Source organism: Mchenga conophoros, linkage group LG8 (assembly GCF_057382185.1).
Source record: "Mchenga conophoros isolate Kocher_MC1m ecotype Shallow Benthic linkage group LG8, M_conophoros_male_GT1.1, whole genome shotgun sequence".
Classification (NCBI taxonomy): Eukaryota; Metazoa; Chordata; class Actinopteri; order Cichliformes; family Cichlidae; genus Mchenga; species Mchenga conophoros.
In genome coordinates, this window is record NC_140533.1 from 24,511,780 (window position 1) to 24,527,579 (window position 15,800).

At 41.8% G+C, this 15,800-nt stretch overlaps 1 protein-coding gene and 1 long non-coding RNA gene across 12 annotated transcripts in view; one reads left to right on the forward strand and one right to left on the reverse strand.

Annotated features, from left to right (window-relative positions):
• tanc2b (tetratricopeptide repeat, ankyrin repeat and coiled-coil containing 2b) overlaps positions 1-15,800 on the reverse strand; it is a 171,438-nt gene that overhangs the window by 60,859 nt on the left and 94,779 nt on the right. For 2 of the 11 annotated variants that reach the window (XM_085285143.1, XM_085285142.1), the window contains exon 1: positions 8,141-8,258. The exons of the other annotated variants lie outside the window; for them this stretch is intronic. In XM_085285143.1, coding sequence (XP_085141269.1) covers positions 8,141-8,258 — 118 coding nt within the window. Of the gene's footprint in view, positions 1-8,140; positions 8,259-15,800 lie in introns of those variants that run through there. 11 annotated transcript variants of the gene reach the window in all.
• LOC146568831 (uncharacterized) overlaps positions 8,632-15,800 on the forward strand; it is a 30,693-nt gene continuing 23,524 nt past the window's right edge. Inside the window, exons 1-2 of the long non-coding RNA XR_014893661.1 lie at positions 8,632-8,761; positions 14,197-14,294. This is a non-coding gene — a long non-coding RNA (uncharacterized LOC146568831). The remainder of the gene's footprint in view (positions 8,762-14,196; positions 14,295-15,800) is intronic.

A 15,800-nucleotide genomic window follows, 5' to 3' on the forward strand; every position in this document is an offset into this window, starting at 1 on the left:
TCCGATTTCCTGAAGGCGCTCTTGCACCTGCACTGACAAGCTTGCAACAGCTTGCACTATAACCTGTAACAAGCTGGAAGGAGAGTGTGACAGTCTGACAGTGTAGGCAGTGTGTTCGCAAGAGCATGAACACAAAGTTCCCCCATATATTTCAACTGTTTTACATTTTAAATCATTTACGGTACCAAAGGTTTCCTGCGATGCCTTGACACTGATTGCACTGAGAGACTAAAGGCATTCTCCTCCCAGAATATCAATTTTGGGATAAACTACAGTGAAAAGAAGATTACCATTTCTTTTGTTTGTAGTCTCCCTGATCTCACCTCTACAAAATAGGGAAGGGAAACGCTGTCTATTGGAGTAAATCCCCTCTATAGCTCTGGTTCCAGGAGACTAAATCCCATGGACTTCTCTCCTGCAGTTCTGTTGTCAGTGTGTGCCAGGCTGAGGATGGGTGACAGTGTGATGGATGGCAGCAGGCAAATCCACTCCTCTAATGAGCTTATGAATAAATATATCTTGTCTGCATGTGCAGATGCACGTGGCCGTGAAATAGATATGTCTTACATGCTCTGGGTGTGCGGGTTCGAATATGAATATGCATGCGACATGTATGCAAGTGTATATGTGAGATTAGAGTAAGAAAAGAGAGGGCGAAGGGAGGGATCCACAGAAACACTGGTGCTAAAGGACATTGTGAAAAATTTAAAAAGCTCATATCTATTCCCAAGACTGTCAGCACAGACACACAGCCTTTGGCGAAGTCATCAACAAAACAGAAAGCACGTCAATATTGTGATTCAAATTCACACGGTGTTGTGCATATGAAAGAGGAAAGCTTCTTTTCAACATGGCAGTCCCCTCAGACACAACCTGGGCTTTCAACAAATAAATGACAAGATCTGAATATGAATTGGAAGCTCCAATATGCAATGCACATTTTCTCATTTGCTGCAGATAAGTGAATGATAAGCGAGCGAAAGGAGACATCGCAGCGTCTCTACCACTGTGTCAGTTGCATACGACCTCAGGCACCCACTCAGACAAAGACACGGGCGCCCACAAATTAACATACACACTCACGTACAGACCAGCGGTGAGGACATACATTGCCCGGCTGTCTGCAACCTAAGCAGAGCTTTATAGAAACTGAGCACGCCGGCCCAGTCACTATGGCAACAGCAGAGCACAGGGAAAGGAAGAGTTGTCCATCTTTTTAGGGTGGTGGTAACGCAGACAGAAGCTGACTTCAACGGCACTAAAAGCTCCCAGCTTTTGCTCAAATGCAATCAAACAACCTCTTTGTATTGACAAATCTCAGCTGCTTTACAGCACCGCGTCCTCCACACATCTCAATTCAAGGAATTCAGCTTTTAAAGATGCAAACTGCTGCAATGGCAGCTCTGATCCTTTGTGCTCTGACCCAAAAAGAGATGATGTGATCTCAATCTGGAGCAATAATGAAGCTTTGACTTTTTTTTTTGAGTGCTTTCATAGAGCAATACAGTCACATCAATATCACATTTCAATATTTTAAAAAATGATGATACTGAAGAGTCAAGCTGACTGTTAAGTGTTACTTAATGAACTTTTGCAGGGGACCTGTTGTGCTCATGATTCATAGCTCAAAATAATGGTGCAGCCCCTCCGTTCATCCCCTATCTGAAACAAGTCCTTTTCTCCCATTAAGTGTTCTTCTGATTGGCTGTCGTAGCAGATGGGTGGGGCTTTTCTTCTCATAGCTAGAGCTGCCCACCATATTAAGGATAACTTCTCTCTCTAACATCACACAGATCCAAGAAGATTTTTTTAAGACAGAAACAAAGCATTTATAGCAGCCTGAAGTTGAATGAAGTTTAATTTTGATTGATAATTTATCATTTTATGCAATCTTATCACACATAATGTGATCTAGCAGTCCTTTTATGCCCATATGAGGCGTTTCAGAAAAGATTAACAATGTTTTTGATGTTAATCTTTGGAGCAGCAAGGACAACTGCCCACAATTAGGCTTATGAAGTTAAAAGGTTTGCAATGAAGTGGATATGTTTGGGTAATTTTGAAGATGAAGAGTTTAGTAATTCATTCTATTCAACATATAGCAACTGAGTTCAAAAGCATTGCAGTCCTGAAGTAGCAGAGAGATGCAGTTTTATATTTATTTCACCAGTCTCCATGAATGACCCGAAGACTTGTGCCCAGTGTGCATTTAATAATCCGGCTCACAGACCGCAGATGATTTTGTGTGCTTCTCTTGTTGACTTGTTAAACAAAACAATACAGACCAGATGTTGCCGTGCAACACGGAGGCTGCCGACAGTCAGTAGCATGTGCGAGTCCATTAGCTCGGCTGCCTCCCCTGTTTGTTTTATTTTTTTGTACTTTTAATGTATGCGTGCAAGTGTCTGTGTGCGAGTATCTGCACACACTCAAATGTGTATCTATCATTACAGGCCTTGGGAGGATTAGTGGAGCAAGGTGAGGCACAGCCGGAATTTTAAGAGGAAGGCGGGAGGGGCTGATTTCCTAAGAAGGCTCATTAACTGAGCTTTCCTTAACCCAAAGAGCTGTTAATTCAACGTTTCACATAACCTTATTGGGCTTGGATTAAACCAACAGCACTAAATCAAGTGATATCAAATGCACAACAACGCATGAGTGGGTTAACCTAAATCTAAGACTTATAGAAAGAATTTGGAGCCGTTTTAGGTTACTGCCTTTTAAAAGCAGAGGGACAAAGTTGGTAATCCCCACACAAAGGATGATCTCAAGTTAAGACTGAGCTTTAGTGGCCAAACATGATGTGAGTCAAAGGCACCGTGGAGCAAAGGCTGTTTTTACAGCAGGAACTTGAGGGTCCTTTTAGGGTCACCCACATCTTTGTGCATGTTTCAAATATAGGAACTGCCCGTGTAGGACCTTCCTTAAGCGAGGTTTTCGTGTGGATCAAGAAAACCTGTAGAGAGGGGGGTTCCTGCCTGATTGGCTGCTGGTCCCTGCTTACCATTCTTGAACAACCAAAAATCAGTGGCAAGAAAAGATGCCAAGAAAAATGCTCTTTCTGCAGACGTTGCCAAATAGATGCACTTCCTGTTCAGATTGTTTGTCCTCGTTTCACAGACAGGATTTTCTACAATGTTTTAACCAGCTCAACATGTTGTTTGTGCACGATTCCATTGTTCACATGTCACTTTATCATTATATTATTATGTAACAGCATGATAATCTTTTAATTGAGTCTCCAAAATGGAATCCTTTCAAAATCCATAGGATGCTGTTTAATGTATTGTTACCAATAAATTCAAATACCTTATTTATTTGCTCCGAGCAGCATTTTTTTAATCCTTTATTGGCTGGTCTAAAATGTGTACATTCTCCTTCCACAGCAGGTTGATACAGAGGAGTGACCATGAACGTTTGGCATACCCTCTCCCAGCAGGAGACCAGAGAGGACTGCACTCCTGAGGAAAGCAGCAAGGTAAAGTCAAATATCAGGCACTCCGGGAAAGTGAGAGGAGCACAATTGCCAAGGACACCACTTGATGCAGTGTACTAATAATAGCAAGGGTGTCTTGACCTTTGTCCCAGCTGGAGTTGGTCCCCTAGTGGAGATATTTATAACCTCACACAGACACTACTTGAGAACCACACCCTTGTCTTTGTGAAAAATCAGTGAGGGTCGGATGCTTTTGCTCTTGTTATGTAATTAGGAAGCTAAAATAAACACTACAAAGAAAACAGATTTGATTACTGATCCATGCTTCCAGTTTTAAGCTGTTCTGATTGAGATGATTCTGATAATGTGTCACTGTCTTTAGGACGACATAAAATGACCATCAAAGCTCCCCAAATGTCTTTCATGTCAGATAGAAGCTGTAATCAATTGTGGCCCTCATGTAATCCCATACACATAGTTAGGAGACTGACAGTAAGGGTAGAAAGTCGGAGCTGTGATCCAGACAAACGCCTGGTAGGGGTTCAGGACCCTGAAATGACTGAGCAAATAAGTTAACAGCAGACAGACAAGTAGTGAATGTTAATACTGCGCCTGGTGTCACTGTGGAGTCCTGTGCAATAGTCCGTAAGGGTTTGGATACGCATGGACACACATACAATAACACACTTCTTTAGGTCTCTGTGTATTTGTGTGAGCATCTCACAGAGAAGTGTTTGCTCAGCTCTTCACCAGCGGTATTCGCAGAAAGCAGTGAGGTGGTATATGTAACCCACTGCTCTGTTTTGTAAGCAAATCATTATCATTGCTATTAATAGTACACTGCGGGTTTCTCTTCTCCACAATACAGGTTTTTTTCCCTCTTCTATTCCAGAAGGTACGGCTAAATACCTAGATAAAACTAAACGTAAGTAAAAACCACAGTAATAGTCATAAGATAGTAACTTCATTCGTAAAGCCTCTCTTGCAAGATGCAGCCGCTTGCTGTGCTACACAGAGGAGGATTAAAATTAAGAAAGAAAAACACTGAATAGAAATTCCACATTTGGTGCCACTAACACAGAAAAATATGTTAACAGGATTTCAAGAAAGATTGGATGTTTAGAGAGTAAAATTAAAAGAAAAACTCAAGCCTTGGTATTGCTCATAAATACAAAACAAGTATGCTCTCTTCTGGTTCCACAAAATGAAACCTTTTCACTGCAAAAATGCTCAAGGATAAAAAGACAGAAAAGGGAATAGAGTGATTTTGAGAAAAGACTTTTTATTCTAGGCGTAGAAAAAAATAGATGTTAATTCTGTCGTCAGTTTGGTTTGATATCAAAATATTTATTGAATCTTTCTGCTGCCTCTCATCATTTTTTAGGGATTGTAAAATTGTAAGATTCTGGCCCACTTGGACATCAGTGTTTTCTTTCCCTGTTAGTTTATTTCATTTTTTCCAATGTTTATCCCTTATTTTATACCAGGAAACCAAAGAAATTTGTGTTTTTAAAACAATAATTGACCTTTTCAAAGTCTCCAACCACTTAACGACCCCATGAATAGAATGTTTAAGTAGCTTAAAATTGATCTGACATCAGTACAACGGTGTAGCTCATCTAGATGGTGGCCCATGTTGCTGAAGGCTACTGTAGGGCCTGGATTCAACTCCACCCAATTTCCTGCATTCTCCCGCTCTGTTCCTGCTTTCCTGTCTAAGTTTTAAAGAATATTTCTCCTTTAAGCATCAATTTGTTCAGATCAGTAAATGTAAAAACTGCAACATAAAAACTGGATCTCATCAGCATAACAGCAGTCAGCTACGCAGTTTTAATGTTACTGGCTGGAATGATGGTGGTTAAATAAAATGCAAAAGTCATTGTCACAAATAAAACATAAAGAAACTGAAACTTTCAGAGACACCACGATCAACAAAGTCAAACACTTTGCCAAGGACGGCCTTTCTGTGAGCAACAACAATGAAGCTCTTTGTCTTCGTCTTACTTCTTGCAAACTTGCTTTGAAACTTTCACAACAGCCATTTGATGCCAGGAGACATACTGAATGTCAGCGGGACCTTTCTGCCTACAATTAGAGAACCTAATATTTTTTTAATTACTTAAATTACAAAAAAAAAAGGAAAGTTAAAGCCAAGCCTGTTATTGCTAAAGCTGTCTCTGTCTGGGTTGCACTTCTTTAGCTGCGTCATATTACTGTAGCTGTTTTGAAAGCTTTTGGGGAGATTTCTAATTGTAGGTTGTTACCTGGTACACACACTGGAAGCCGACTTTAAAGAGCTTGGTCGGAGTGGGGATCAAAAGGATGACTTCATCTTGCTAATGGCGGCGCTCACTGCCTCTTCTCTAATCATAATAAAAGACTGTAATTCTAGAATCCAGGGAGTTGTTACTGAAGGGGCAACACCGACTCACTTGATAAGTAATTCTACTTATTCGACAACTGCTGTTCGACTGAGAAAGAAAAGGACTTTAATACACAAGAATACTAGTCCGGCATGCAACACATAATTAAATCTCACTAATAAACTTTGAGAATGAGGAACAAAGTGCGAGCTTTTAAAGGCCAGTGGTATCACATGTAGGTAGAATGACAAAGTGTCGGGTTATCTGGGATTTTGTTCCTGTCTTACTTTTGATTGGCTTAAAAAAAGAGATGTGTCTGGCTATCGAAACCAGGGCTAAACACTGGTTATCATGGTGGCTCAGATGTTCTGCTTCCATGGTTTTTCTTTGGAATGTCTTGTTTCTCTTGCCTCTAAACAAATTAGGTTAATGCTCCCTATCTGGAGACTCTTGCAAAAGAGATATTTAATCTCAAAGAGTTTCACCTCCCAGTTAATACAACAAACCCCAAAGATTATATTCAAACCGAACAACAGCTGAATTAGCAGGTCTTTATCTGTAAAACATACGTTTCACCCCACACTTAGTTTACTGTGGTTTGGTCACTTTATGCATGGCACATATTGTCTGTATGGTCCCTCAGGAGGCTGCCTATTTAATCTACGGTAGGTGGAATCCAAATGCTACTCTCTTACTAAAGACTCATAAAACTGACAGTCCAGTAGGCAAATTAACATCACAGTCACATTTCCTGTGCAGGTTGTGGTGCCAGTAAACTGACCCACGGATGTTGGATTTTAGACATCTGCCCAGTTTATTTCATAACTCATTTTTTGGCTTACAAACCATTTGTCTTACGAGGGGAGGGAAATCGAGCAATTATATAAAATCAATATCCCTCTGAAACACTGCAAACGGGTACAGGTAAGTGAAGTTTACACACAGGTAAGTGTGCCACACCAATTCAGAAGCCTGCAGTTTAAAGTCAGGACTTGTGGAAAAAAAATATGGGCCCACGAATAAATACGGGTACTGACACAAACTGCAAAACACTTGAATGACTCAAGCAATGGTTAAAATAACCTTGAGAAACATACTCTATCACACATTTTCTGTGGGTATTCTCACAAGAACCGCCTCAACCATGACTTAAAGTGGCATATGTGTTCCACTGCACCTGTTGAATACCCGTCTTCGCACTTTCAAGGCTTTGCAGCGTCTGTCAGGCAACCATCACCCAGCTAATACATCTAATAAGAGAGAGGGAAACAATACAAAAGTCCTTGTGTCATAACCACAGAGGGATGCACTGCATTACTCTGGAAGAGACCCGTTTCACCCTGCTCCATCGAGTTCAAATAACCCCATGAGGGATCCACCATGAAGACAATAAACACGGCTACTTAGCCACCCTGAAATTGAAGTTCTTAGTGTCATTGCATGATAAGAGCCTGAATGACAGCTGACAAGGTAAGCTCATCAAAGCACTCTCCAGGTGGTGATACTAAGTGGTGTGAAAACCGGCTGTAGGCGCCTCATCAAAAACCATTCACCTGAGACCAGCAATAGCAGCTGGTGATGAGGTGTTCATGTTTTTCTGGCAGACAACGTTATTGAGACATTTTGTTCCGTTCACACACCAGCTAGCAGTCCCCTGGGATAAGGCAGGGAGGCAGGAAACCTGCAGCAAGAGGGAGGAACCACGTCCCAGCACATGACAAGGTGATTCTCGTACACAACAACAAGCTGCTGCCGACTACCTAGCGAGGGGTTTGGGGTGGGCGGGGGGGGACTATTCCCCACCAACTTCAACCCATTTACGCAACCATATGCTACATATGACGCTGCGCTCTGGAAGGAAAAGTGAGACACACAACAACAAGAACAAGGACCATTAGCCGCCCACAGCTTGCGCTTTAGACACGCACACACACTCCATCAGACACATACACACACACACACTCTCTCAAAGACAATTGAATGCTCACCCACGCTGACGCATGAAACAGACCAGCTCGCCACGAAAAAACACTTACATTATCACACTCTGGTTGATTCACAGGCCCTCGAGCCTACACTGTGATTAGAGTTCACATCTTTGACAAATGCATCATTTCACAGAGAGAAATTACTTTCCTGCACTCCTCCCATTAGCCCCGTGTCTTTACAAACGTCATTCGAACCAGCGGCCGCGCCACGCAGCAGACGAGCTCCGTGCAAGGAAAGGTGGAGCAGCAGGTGACAAGTGGTGAGGGTTGGAGGCTGGGTGAGGGGGTGAAACAGAGTTTGCGAGCACAGATGGAGGAATGAAACAAGCAAAAGAGGGTGTGGCTGGGCTCACCATTCTCAAACCAGATCTCGCATTCCTGAAGGCTGGAGTACGGCACCAGCTCCCCTCCTTCCCCTCCTTCCAGCGACACAAGCAGTCCTGCTTCCTCCCTGAACGATGACCAGCTCATCAAAAAGAAAAAAAAAAAAAAGAAAAACAAGGAAAAAGAAGGAAAAGAAGGAAAATGCGTACGAGAAAATACGCCTGCAAGCGAAGCAGGGGAGGAGAAGTGCGGAGAAGCACACGAGATCTCCTTCTACCTTCCCCCCCGGTTTCCCTTCTGAAGCAATCGCCACAGGTTTCAGTGGTGATGCTGCCTGCTCACTTCAGTTGCGGTAAATGATACGGAGCCGGGCAGCTATGGCAGTGACGGGAGGAGCGAGAAGAGGAGGAGGAAAACGAGAGGGGAGGAAAAAGGGAAGGAAGAAGGAAGAACGCAGCAGTCAATGTGTCACTGGGGAAAGAGAAGGAGGGGGGACACAAAGGTGAAACCTCTGCGATGGCAGCAACGTGAAAAGCTGACAGGTAACCAAAAGCCTTCGCCAGAAAGAAATGAAGAGAGGACAAAAAAAAAAAGAAGAAGAAGAGAGCGATACGAGCGGCACAGGGAGCCTTTGCTGTAAGCACAGAGAGGTGAGCTCTTCAATCGCCTCCGTGACTGCATTAGCGCTTAGCGTGTTATGTATAGATGTGAGAGGCGCACACTCTCTGTACAGGAACAGGAGTCCAGGTCTCCAGCAGATGAATGGTGCAGTGCTGCTGTTGTCATAGCAACCACAGAGCAAAAGGAGGTGGAGGAGGAGGAGAAGGGTGGGTATTGAGGCAGGAAAGAAAATGGCATAAAAAAAGAGGGAGGGAGAAAGGGAGGGTATTATTAAAGGGACACAGTTTTGTCGTTTGTGGACGGAGCTTCGGGGACATATCAGATCACAAGCGGTGAGGGAAAAAGGAGGAATGGTATTATTTGATCGTAACATGGGTTTCAATGAAACCTACACTGTTTTCCTTTTGGACCAAGACATTCCTGCCTGTCCTTGTTTTACCCTTGAAACTCTATTTGTACAGCTGCAGCCATGTTTCATGTCCAAACTCAAGAGGCTGCAAGTTTATTGTGTACCAGCTTCGCTTTTGTCGGGCGCTTCGTTAGGCTGTAAGCATCCTGTTCTAAATGTTTTTTATTAATCTCCTCCACTCACAGTTATTTCCCTCGGGTGACAATCCTAACCCCCTTGCAAGTCTTACCAAAAGGCCCAGAAAATGTGCGACGATCACAGGTCAAACTTCACTTGCTACTGAAAAGCAGTGATTCTCAGCCTTCTTTATCTCACTCACCACCACAGCAATGACAGAGAGGACTCAGAAACTTCAAATGAGAAAACCTTTGGCTTAGTGCTTCTCAGTTATTGTTATTTGACTTTTTCAACTGCCCATACAGTAATGTGCAACAGTCTTGAGCCACCCCTCATTTATATTTTACTACCGAGTAGCCAACATGTGTTAGGTTTTTTTTTGTTTTGTTTTTTTAATACAAGACATTCTGTAAATTGGGACTTTTAGTTATTTAGTAGGTCTTTAAAAATTTTCTTCTTTGGACAGTGGCTGCTTTTCACTAATTTTAAGCCTGGTCCTTGTGCAATTTGGCATATTTTGGTCTTTGCACCCTAATGACTTAAGAATCCTGAGGCCATTTCTGAGGAGGTTTCAGTAAACAGTAAAGTTATCAGCTCAAGCAGGTCTTTGCTAGCTTTTTTTCCTATTTCTTAAGGTTGAGACTTTCGAGTACTGCTCGTCTGCTGTAGTTATTTATGCCTGTCACTTCCTTTGTCTTGGTTTTCTCAAATTATTATTCGCACATCTTGAGTTTTTTTTTTTTTTTTTTTTTAAATAAATTCAACAAACCAAATGGATACAAAAGATGTGTTTTCAGTGAAAGGCTCAAAGTTAATTTGAGATAAAATTTGATTCATCCTGTGAATTAGGTGCTTATTTATGCTTGAATCATTTACAGGCCAGTGTTAAGTGGCTTAACAACCAAACTACATTCATCTGAAAATGGTTAGGTACAAGGACTGGACTGAAAGTGACGGAAAGGCCAGCCAATATCCAAAGAAAAACTTTGAAAGACAGAAAGCCTGGAAAACTATTGTTCGAGACTTCAATACTTTGGTGTGGGGTGGTTTGAGACTGTTGCACAGTAGTTGTACTTACATGTAACCAATAAGGTTACCAAAGTGTGTAAGGAATGAAAGCACCAGGAAAGATGTATAGCCTAGACTTTGTTGCTGCAAAGAGTCATAATCAGTTAGTTATGATATTCATCACAGGAGTTTACAGACTTAAGAAGTGATATAAATCTTCTAGAAATGCATGTTGTCTTTATATTATGTGTAAACATCCTTGCAGAACGCCTGGCATCTTCAGCCTCAAGATATAAACTATAATCTTTATTCCCACACCAGACAGTGCAGCTCTTTCAATATTATTATATTATTGTTTTATCATCCCTTCCACTTCTAGTTCGTCTTCCCTGTGGTCCTTTCCTCTATTTACCTGATATATTTATAGATGAAAGATGGATCTGAGATTTTTCACTTTAAGCCTCACCTTTCTTTTACCTTTTCTTTACATTAAAATAAGCAACACCTCAACAATCATTAATATATTATGAGTTTTCTCATTTTCAAGTGAGCTTCTTCTTTTTTTTTTTTTTAAATCAGTCTTTTTTGCTTTCCAATTTAAATTGCCATAATCAGAACTTGATTTACTGATTTTTTTAATGTGTGCATAAAAAAGGGCAGAAAGAACGATCAGCCTGATACACGTCTTATATAAGATAAGATAAGATAAGATAAGATAAGATAAGATAAGATAAGATAAGATAAGATAAGATAAGATAAGATAAGATAAGATAAGATAACCTTTATTAGTCCCACACGTGGGAAATTTGTTTTGTCACAGCAGGAAGTGGACAGTGCAAAAATTATGAGGCAAAAATTAGAATACAATAAGAATAAATACAGTACACAACTGTACAGAATAGAATAAAATAAAATACTATATACAGTAGAATAAAATAAAAATAAATATACAATAAGATAAAAATAGAATACGAATGCTATATACAACTGAGTAAAAATACAACGATGACAGAAAGGATTATTGCACTTAGTATTATTGCATATGTATGGATGTGTGTGCTTGATCAGTTAAAGTCTTTATTATGGAGTCTGACAGCAGTGGGGAGGAAAGACCTGCGAAATCTCTCCGTCCCACACCGTGGGTGCCGCAGTCTCCCACTGAAGGAGCTGCTCAGTGCTGTCACAGTCTGCTGCATGGGGTGGGAGATGTTGTCCAACAGGGATGACAGCTTAGCCGCCGTTCTCCTGTCACTCACCACCTCCACTGGGTCCAGAGGGCATCCTAGAACAGAGCTGGCCCTTCGGATCACCCTGTTCAGTCTCTTCCTGTCCCCAGCAGAGATGCTGCCGCCCCAGCAGACCACGCCATAAAAGATAGCAGAAGCCACAACAGAGTCATAGAATTTCTTCAGGAGTGGGCCCTCCACTCCAAACGACCTGAGTCTCCGCAGCAGGTACAGCCTGCTCTGCCCTTTCCTGTAGAGGGCGTCTGAGTTATGAGTCCAGTCCAGTCTATTGTTCAGATGAACACCAAGGTACCTGTAGCTGTCCACAGCCTCAATGTCCATACCTTGGATGTTCAGTGGTTGCAGTGGAGAATGCTTGTGCCTGCGGAAGTCTACCACCAGTTCCTTGGTTTTACTGGCGTTGATCTGGAGGTAGTTCAGCTGGCACCAGTCCACAAAGTCTTGGGTCAGTCCTCTGTACTCCTTGTCGTCCCCATCAGTGATGAGGCCGACTATTGCAGAGTCATCAGAGAACTTCTGCAGGAAGCACTGGGTGGAATTGTGGGAGAAGTCTGCAGTGTAGATGGTGAAGAGGAACGGAGCCAGAACCGTTCCCTGTGGGGCCCCCGTACTGCAGACGACCCTGTCCGACACACAGCCCTGAGTCCTCACATACTGTGGTCGGTCGGTGAGGTAGTCCAGGATCCAGGTAGTGAGGTGATGGTCCACTCCAGAGTTCACCAGCTTGTCCTTTAGAACCGAGGGAAGAATGGTGTTGAAGGCACTGGAGAAATCAAAGAACATGATTCTCACAGTGCTTCCAGTGGTCTCCAGGTGAGCGAGGGAACGATGTAGGAGGTGAATGACGGCATCATCCGCTCCAATGCCAGGCTGGTAGGCAAACTGAAGTGGGTCCAGTGATGAGCTTATTAGGCGCCGAAGCTGAGCCAGGACCAACCGCTCCAGGGTCTTCATCAGGTGGGATGTCAGAGCCACCGGCCTGTATCTGTTGAGGTCCTTGGGGCGTGAAGTCTTTGGCACTGGTACAACACAGGAGGTTTTCCAGAGCTGTGGGACTCTTCCCAACCTCAGGCTCAGGTTGAAGAGGTGCTCCATCACCCCACACAGTTGGTCCGCGCAGGACCTGACGACCCTCGAGCTGATGCCATCTGGACCCGCTGCCTTCTTGCCATTAATCCTCCTCAGTTCCCTCCTAACCTGGGTGGTTGAGAGAGACAGGCTGGAGCCTTGTGTTGAGTGTGTATTGGATGCTGTTGTTGGGGGTGGGGGGGAGTGAGCAGGGTGAATAGAGGAGGTGTTATATCTGCCTAAATAAAAAAAACCAACAGCCAATGGCTGCACAGCCTAGCTATGAGTGGAAACATCTGGTCTGGTTTTATCCTATTTAAATGCACCTCTTTAGCTATCTCATGGGAGCTGCAGGAAATCCCACCTGACACTGAGGAAGAAATGGAGCGCAACTACTACAAATACTCAAACAATATACCACATTAAGTATTAAGCTTTTGTGACAGAACATGGTAGCACATTTTCTTTGTTTCTAGTCATTATACTAAGCTGAGCTAAGTTAACTGCCGAGATCATCATCTTAGAGACCCCCGGGCACAAATATTTGATGGGCCCCAACTAGCTTCCTTCTTAAAGAATTAGAAATAGCATGCAGGAATGGTTTAAAATGGAGAGTGCAGTTTTTCTTACCGGAAATTAAAAAGTAACCATCTCAACTCAAATTCAGTCAAAGCTTTAAAGTATCTAACATTTGATTGAAAATGAAGCAGCCAGAGCTTTTTCATAAAAGTGTAAATCCACGGCGATTTCGGGCTGCTGCTGCTGCAGTTTCTAGATTAGCTCGCGTGTCATCTCGCTGAACAGTTTCTCAACAACTTTAAAGTTTACAATTCTTTCTAATAAATAAAAGAACTGTCACTTGGCAATTTTACTTGGGTTAGATTTGCCTCCTTTTTTTTGTTTTACTCTAAAATATTTTCTGGTTCATTTAGTTTGGAAATACTATAGCATTGAGCACTCATTTTTTTAATTGTGAAAAGAAAATCACATCTATACACTTGTTTTTCTTCCAGATTTGATTTTCAGACCAAAGAATTCTACTTAAAACACTTGTGGGTTTGTTATGTTTCTTGCCCTTTGGGTGGGTCCCCAGGCCTGCTGTTAGCTATAGCTTTACACTTACCATACACATAGCGTGTCTGAGCACAACCAAACATTACATTTTCATTAAAATGCAGAAAAGAACTTGGAGCAGAAATCTCAAATTTTGGGAAATAAGAGCAGTTTCAGTTTAGAAAAACTTCTATTATATTTCTACTATAAGTATTACCCCTTCAGTTGTGCACCACCATTCATCTGAAGTAAGTTCAACGAAAGGCAGCTACAGGGACATTTCGACTCCCCTCAAGTAACTTTAATGTGACATACTGTGGCACAGTGCAGAAGAACTGATGTTTGCACATAATGACACAGCACCTCATCTCTAAGAAAGCCAGACTATTTGGACGGTGACTAAAATATGTCAAGTACTTCTGTTGCAGCATTTAATCCAGCCACTGCTTTTCCTGAGGGCATCGTACTTAAACATTTCAATTACACCTTTCTACTCTTAACCTTCACTCCTTATTTTTCAGCTGCGACAATGGATCTGAAAATGTCACATTTTCCCTTTCAGCGGAACAAATGATTTGGTGGGTCGGCAGTGGCTGGGACAGTGGAAGGAGGAAATAATGATGATAATTGAAGAACGATTTTCTCAAGGTGCAACGCTGGGTAAGGAGGCGTGGAGATTGAGACGTCCCAAATGTCAGTGTTCATTTCAAAAATTCACAGAGGATACCAGATGCAAATAAGACATGAGGCTGGCCAAGGATGGGTGGAGAGAGAGACAGAGATTGAGACGTCACACAAGAGCTGCTCATATAAAAAATAAAAATAAAATAAAATATGTGAAACGTAAGAGAATTACAGATGGATTATTGCATGTTCAAACATCTGTTCCTATATGATGCTGGAAGATCAGCTGGCGTTTAATCTCAGAGGCAGGTAAATTAATTAATCAGGTGAAACCTGTTATTTATTAGCTACTGTTTAATTATGCTTTTAGGGCTACAAATAACAGTTTCAATTAATCTGACATTTTCTCGAGTCTAAAGATAATGATGGTCTAGAACTACCAGATTTTTATTACTACTTCTTAGCCAACAGATTGCTGTAGGCTTTAAAATGTATCAAATGAAGCTTATTAGAAAACCCATAATTGGACAAGAACTCTACAGAAGAACAAGTTCAAAGTCAGCGACAGTACATTTCTTGAATATCACCAATTATGGTCCACCATACAGGTGATATTTAACCCCAGTTGACTGAACTTAGAAATACTTAACACAGAACAGAATATTTAAATCTCTGTACCCACAAATTCAAAATCAAAAAAGTCAAAAATGGATGACTTCCATTTCCCTCCTGATAGCAAAATCAAAGTGAAGATCGATATTTTTAGACACAAAGCTCTCCATAGAACACACTTTACAGGACAAAGGATGTTCCAAATGGGCCTTGCACATAGGTAGTTTTATATAAAGTGAACTATATGTTTGCTATATGGTCTTGTACGTCTGTTCAGAGATTCTGGCAGAGGACATGTGAAGACACATTCACATCGTTCAATTGCTGTATCCCAACCTCACCCACTGTGCATTTTAGGTGATGCAAGTGAATTAGATATAGAAGCAAATGCATCACACATAGTTCCTACTGCCTTATGCATCGCTAAGAAAACTATCCTCATGAATTGGAAATCAAAAAATGATTTATGTGCAACTCAATATAGAAATTTACTTCTAAACCCCGTTAGTCTGGAGAGATATCATTCCTCCTTGAAAAACCAATTGGGTGAATTTGATTCTCTCTGGCTTCCACTGATCAGTCCCATTTCTTAGTGGGGGTGGTCATTGTGCCTTGGAGGTGGACCCAGAGGCCTTCTTGGGGCTGGATTGTAGTTTGAACTACTTCTTGTGGCTTTCCTGCAATATTTTCACAGCTCAGCAGGTGGCCACGAATCGCTTTTATAATCAAACGTAACTATTTTTAGATTAGATTAGATAGATTAGATAGAACTTTATTAATCCCTCGGGTGGGTTCCTCTGGGAAATTCGATTTCCAAAAAAGCACAGCACCGACAGAAGTTACAGAGTTACAGAATTTTGTGTCATGCTTTCCTCTGCTAGCCTCGTCCACATTCCCCAAATACTTCAAAAAATAATAAAAAAGATTCTG